This window comes from Uloborus diversus, chromosome 7 (genome assembly GCF_026930045.1).
Source record: "Uloborus diversus isolate 005 chromosome 7, Udiv.v.3.1, whole genome shotgun sequence".
Taxonomy (NCBI): Eukaryota; Metazoa; Arthropoda; class Arachnida; order Araneae; family Uloboridae; genus Uloborus; species Uloborus diversus.
In genome coordinates, this window is record NC_072737.1 from 54,140,667 (window position 1) to 54,146,800 (window position 6,134).

Here is a 6,134-nt window from a genome sequence, read left to right on the forward strand (position 1 = left end):
CTCATAAAGATATTTTTGAGAGGTCACCGTGACTTCCCGTAACCTTCCATCCAGGTGTACGGTAAGAACCTGCACCCACGGGTTTAAAAACTTTTACATTTTACAACATACTTTTTAAATTTCAGTTATTTCTTTCTTTTCAATTCAATTAATTAATTTTTTTTTAATGTAGCTCGTATTCAGGACAGCACAAATTTTTTTTCTAATAATGTTTATATTTTTGCTCCAGGATAATTTAAAACATTTTATCGTTCTTATGGTAATCATGACTCATCTTACAATTTAAGAGACGAATTATTTTTAAGTTATGAAAACAAATATATATATATATATATATATATATATATGCTTCTGAAACACAACAACTTTCTGAACATAAATGTCTCATCTTTTTTTTTCCATTCTTCCTTTTTTCTCAATAAATTTTAAACTTTAAGCTAAAAACTGATGTGCTATTTATAACAGTGATATATATTTTTTGGAGCAACGACGTCCTCTATCCATTTTCTCAATTTACCATACAACTGCTTGAAAAATTACCAGGAAAATATCTTGCTTTCCAGATAATAAGTGTTTTTATACTTCTTTATTTTCTTTTTTAAGATTAATGGTTTAGTTTCCACAGCTGCATCTTTATTTTCCCGTATTTTTCTTCAAGGGGAGAACATTTTCTTGTTAGTAAGATATACTCATATGCTGCTGCGATATTTTCGTTTTTCTTCCACAAAGGAGATCCAACAAAATTTACTGTATGGAAAGAGAGCTGTGAAATAATTTATCTACATGCTTAAAATAGTAGCAGGCGCAGGCATTTAAGGCTGAATGAGAAATTGAAAAATAAAGGCGTAATTCGGACTACTTAACCTTTTAAACGCCGTAATTCAAATTTTTAATTTTTACTCTTAATTTGTTGCTTAAATGTCTCAATTTACCTCTAGTATAGCTAACCTAAACATGCTTTGGCGAAAAAATTTTTTTAAATAGGAATTTCAGGATGTTCCCATTTGGGAACATCGGCGTTTGGAATGAAGTAAACGGGAGGATTGATCTCGAAACTTTATTACTTCGAAATGGATGAAAAAATATGAATATTTTTGTTTATTTTACATACTATTATACTTTTCTCTTCTGAATGACACTTTTTCTTCCTTATTGTCCATGGTATTGAGGGAAGCAAGATGAGCGGAGTCTTGTTTCACATTCAATGCCCGTTTTCACACGTTCTTCTGACAAACGTACAACGTCTCTGAGCGAAGGGGACAAGATAATGGTTATCTGTTTTTAAATTCAGAACAGGAAGATGTGATTTAGGTTCAGGTCTGCTTGACACCTTCACTGAGAGTTGATATATCAGCTAGATGTTGCATTTAATCCAGAGGAAGTATTTTGAAAAATAACTGCAGGCGATCCATTGTCTGAAGCTCGGGGAATTTTTCAGTCAATTTTTCGAGTTTTTTTCCCGGAAGATTTTCTTCCAACTTAGCATATTTTCCCCACCTGGGATAGGGTTCTTGTTTCCGCTTCTTTGCTTTTGGAGTCGAGTATGAGGTTGTGTTTCCCTTTTGATATCCTGAATTGTGAAGCTGATCATCTGAACTATTTGAACCTGTATCTTCATCGCTAAACATCAAGTCAACATGGCCGCAGACATCTTTAGGATAAACTTCATTTAAGGCTTCATCGTTTATGTGTTCTTCATTACTCAGACTCGCGTGTTTATCAGGCAGCAAAATACAAAGATCATGCTCATGTTCGTCATCAAGTTCGCTGTTGGATAAGCTGTGGAAATAATCTAACGCAGCTTCTAACGTTAAAAACTTGCGAGGCATCTCTAGATTGCTGTTTATACGGAATGATAGTTCAAAAACACTAAATAGATTAAAACTACATTATTCTGAGTCTAAAAACAAAATCGTTGGTACGTATGAGACTCGCTAAAAGAAACAGAACGCACATGAGCCGAGTAATGAAGTGAAATGATGAAATGAGACTGGTCAATGTTCATAAAAGGCCCTTATCTTTATCTACCCGTCAATCACGAGATACATTTTAAAAGTGTTAAACACATACAATTCATAGAAAGTGAGTAGGGTAGGAAACAAGAATCCCAACCCCGAAAACGCGATTTACTTATAATAGAGAGAATGCATGAAGGCGGGTGTGAAGGTTATATTTACAATAGAATAGTGGTGTGAAGGGCAAGCTGATTGATAAAAAATGTATGTTCGTGAATGAAAGAACCGAGCACGCATATTCAACACAAAACAGATCTTCTACAACAAAATATTTGAAATAAAGAGGAATCACACTCAAATTCCGCGACTGACTAAAATCCCCCTCAAATACTATACTCTAAACGCCGATGTTCCCAAATGGGAACGTGTTGGTTCTTATGGAAATAACTCACAAGAAATAATAATTGGAAATATTTTGTTAAGTTGAAATAAAATATATGCCCTCTGGCTACTAAATAACGCCAATAAAATATTTCTTATATCTTTTTCTTTAAAAGCAGATACAAAAAAACTTAAACAAATTCTAAGTTCAGAAATTCAGTAAATTTGACTTTAATTTCAAGATAAAGGTTAAACGTACTTTAAAAATTAAGAACACTTAAAATAAATTCATACTGTTATGTGTCATTTCAGGAAATATGACAAGTCTAAACAAATAACTAGGTTACTAAAAAAATTCACAAAAAAATGTTCCCATTTGGGAACATCGGCAGGTAAAAGGTTAAGAAAAATATATTTTAAAAAAATGCTAAATTTTCTATCGCGTGTTAAAATTGTATTATTATCATAGATAATTCGCAACGAAGTTAAGCAAAACATAACTTAAGTTAATAATTTGCAATGAAGTTTAGCTAAAACAATTAAATTAAGATTGATAGGGCAAATTCCATTTTTTAAGAAACTACTAAATTTAACCACTGAGGGGAATAGAAAACAAAGTTTAAATGTGCCATGGAATAAGGGAGATTTTCGTACCTTGGGACTCTTAATTTCTAAGAATCTATTTTCAGCAGACATGTTTTTTGTCATATCTAATAGTAACATTCACCACTAAATGGGGCCCTATTAACAATCAGCATCAAAAGAGTTAAATTGACGATTTCGTGAGAGAAAGAAAATTTCATGGCTTCAAAGTAAATATTTTCTTCATTTTTTTTTCATTTTCTGTCTTTGTATTTGTAAAACTAATCAACTGAATTTCTTTTGTTATAAAAGAGAAGTACATTAAATATTTTGGTTATGATAAAATAATGATATTGCATCCTAGATTGACCACCATTTTGGTTTTTATGAAACCACGTAGTGATCGTAACTCGGACCACCAAACATAGTGTACCTTAGGATACGTCCCAAGGTGCAAGATATGCATGGCTTTTAATAATTACGACTAGCTGCGTGCCCGGCGTTGCACGGGCTACTTAAAAAATGAAAGAGATGTCCAATTGATGTTTTTGTATTACTCTGACATCAGTTTCTAAAGCGCTAAGGAGTAAATAAATACGCGTAATGCAAGGTTTGCAAAACACCAGTAGAGCATATTTTTATCAAAAATCTCCTTAACGTTAATCATAGTTATCAATGATACAAGTTATGAGTATTTTCAATTGGCACAAAAGATGAAAGTATATGCATTATCAACTATAATTTGTGCTCACGTTAAAATGAATTACATCTGATAGACTATATCTGAACTATGTATATACAATTACAATCAGCTTTTTACATAGAATGACACATAGTTTTTGGTTGATTACGTGAAACTAAGGCACCAAGACTAAATAACTACCAATAAGCATTAATTTAATACCAAGTCATCAAATTCCAATTTAGCTTTAGTTAAAATCCTTAAAAACAATCTTTTTTGTTCAACTATGTTTCATAAAGAAACCCAAACAATCTTAATTTAACATGTTCTTTTAACGATATAAACTGTATTTTAAAAATAGAAACAGGAAGGAAAAAGAGAGTTATTACAATTCGAAAACTCACCCATGTGACGGGAAAAAGTCCAACAAAATAAACATAATTAGTCGCACATCCTAAGTGTACCGAAATATGAGGCCGGTGATTGATAAACTTACACTACAATCAATAAATATAGCTAAAGAAACAACTTTCATATGCTCAAAAGAGTTAAGAACGTTGAATGTAAAAAATAAAAAAAAAGGACAGACGATAAAATAAAGGCTATGCCCGAATAGGGCAACCAATTTTAAACTAATTTAAAATGAAATTCTAGATGGAATCGTAGTTTTAAGATTTGGACAGCAGCCAAAAAAATCTTTTTAAAAACAATTATTAGAACTTTACTTGCTCACGCATATGCAAAATGGCAACAGGAAAGAAATAAAAATTCCTGAATAACGTTATGTTAATTAACGTTTTAATTAATATCTCCGCTAATTAAAGTCGCACAATTACGAGATTGGTCCTATTCTTTTCTTTGTAAAATTTCGAATTGATCGGTATCTCGCTTGACTCTCGATTCGCAGCGGTTCTCAAGAAGATCGATCTTCAGACAGACAGACAGACAGACAGACAGACAGACAGACGGACGCGAACAGATTTTAATATTATAGTGGATATGTTTAGGAACATGGAAATATGCTCTAATATGATGTAGTCTTTTACAGGCATTTTAAGTTAGAAAATAATTCATTATTTCATTATTTATGATTTATTATTCATTACTCATAATTTAATTCATTATGATGAAAAAAAATTTGTTTTGTATTTTTTAGTTAAAAATTGGTTAAAGTATATGGCTGTTTTCTGAATTATGAAGGGTTCCCATGGTACAACAGAATGTGTCCCAAGGTGCAATAGGATGTTGTACTTTGGGACAGTTTGGAGTTCTCACTTTAAATAGTTGGCAATATTTTATTTTCAAATATCCAGAATTTTAAAAATATATACTACAGAGAAGTATTTAGGGGTATTTTAGAGTCACTTTTAGAATTTAAATTTGATTTAAATAATTGACGTTAAAAAATAAAATACGAAAAGTGTCTCAAGATACAACAGTCACCGCTCAAAATAATTATGTTATTCAATAGGCCAGTGCCAATAATGTTTGAGACCAAAAAAATTTAGAACAGGATAAAACCAGTTCGAAAGGCAAGAAAATCTAATAACATTAATAGGAAAAATAAATTACGGGCGAGCTGAGTTCGGGAAGGGGGGTGTAGGGGGGTTTAAGGGGGGGAAAACGGTTTATCACGATTTCCGGAAAAACTAAGAGTCCTATCGAAAAAAACTAAATTGCAAAGTTGTTGGTAATAAAACGATCTACAACTTTTTCATTTGCACTTTTTTTCTATAACCTCAAAATATATGCGAAAAATTCAAAAAACCGACTTTTTGGTTTTTTATTTTTATCTCCCACAAAAATTTTTTTTTTCACTAAATTTAATGAAAAGTTACCTTATTATGTCCCTAATACACTGTAATTTTTTGGATTTAAAATATTTATTTTTTCTCCTTATTTTGGTTCAGTAGTAAAAAAGCATCAGAATTTTCAATCAAAAATTCTCACGTCAAAATATCTGATTTTTTTTAAAAATCGGAGCAAGTTTTTTTCGTTGGAATCTCTACTTTTTGATGGTATAAAAAACAATATACAATACTATGGAAACTTTTTGCAAAAAATGAAGAAAATCAAAAAAACTCGAATTTGAAAAAAAAAATCATCACTATGTAAAATTCTAAGCTATTTATTAAATTAACAGCAAATACAATAATTAACAGCAAACACAATTGGAAAACTGATTATTTTTCATAATATTCAAGGTTACACAGTTCGAAATTGCGGAAATTACTCATTTATCTCAACCTACAGTGTAGCTTGCTATTCGTAACTCCAAAAAACTATAGGGGGCACTGCAGTCACCGTCTAATGATGGATGAGAAGGGTATAAAACAAATGCATGCTGTAGCTTGATTTTTAATTATTTTAATATATTTTTATTTTCAGTTTGTGACAATGTCACATGGAAAATTTCATTTTTCGAGTAATTAAAGTGTACATTTTAATAAGGAGCTTAAAATTTTTACATAGTTATGACTTTTTTTTTTTTTTTCAAATTCGAGTTTTTTGATTTTTTTCATTTTTTGCGAAAA

At 30.9% G+C, this 6,134-nt stretch overlaps 1 protein-coding gene across 1 annotated transcript; it reads right to left on the bottom strand.

Moving 5' to 3' along the window:
* Positions 1–1,367: 1,367 nt before the first annotated feature.
* On the bottom strand, positions 1,368–1,829 carry LOC129226693 (uncharacterized). The gene has a single exon (XM_054861323.1). The coding sequence runs from the start codon at positions 1,827–1,829 to the stop codon at positions 1,368–1,370; it is 462 nt and encodes a 153-aa protein (XP_054717298.1).
* Positions 1,830–6,134: the final 4,305 nt, after the last annotated feature.

What these genes read in the sequence shown, in the direction of transcription:
- LOC129226693 (XM_054861323.1), bottom strand. Translation starts at nt 1,829, where the DNA reads ATGCCTCGCAAGTTTTTAACGTTAGAAGCTGCGTTAGATTATTTCCAC.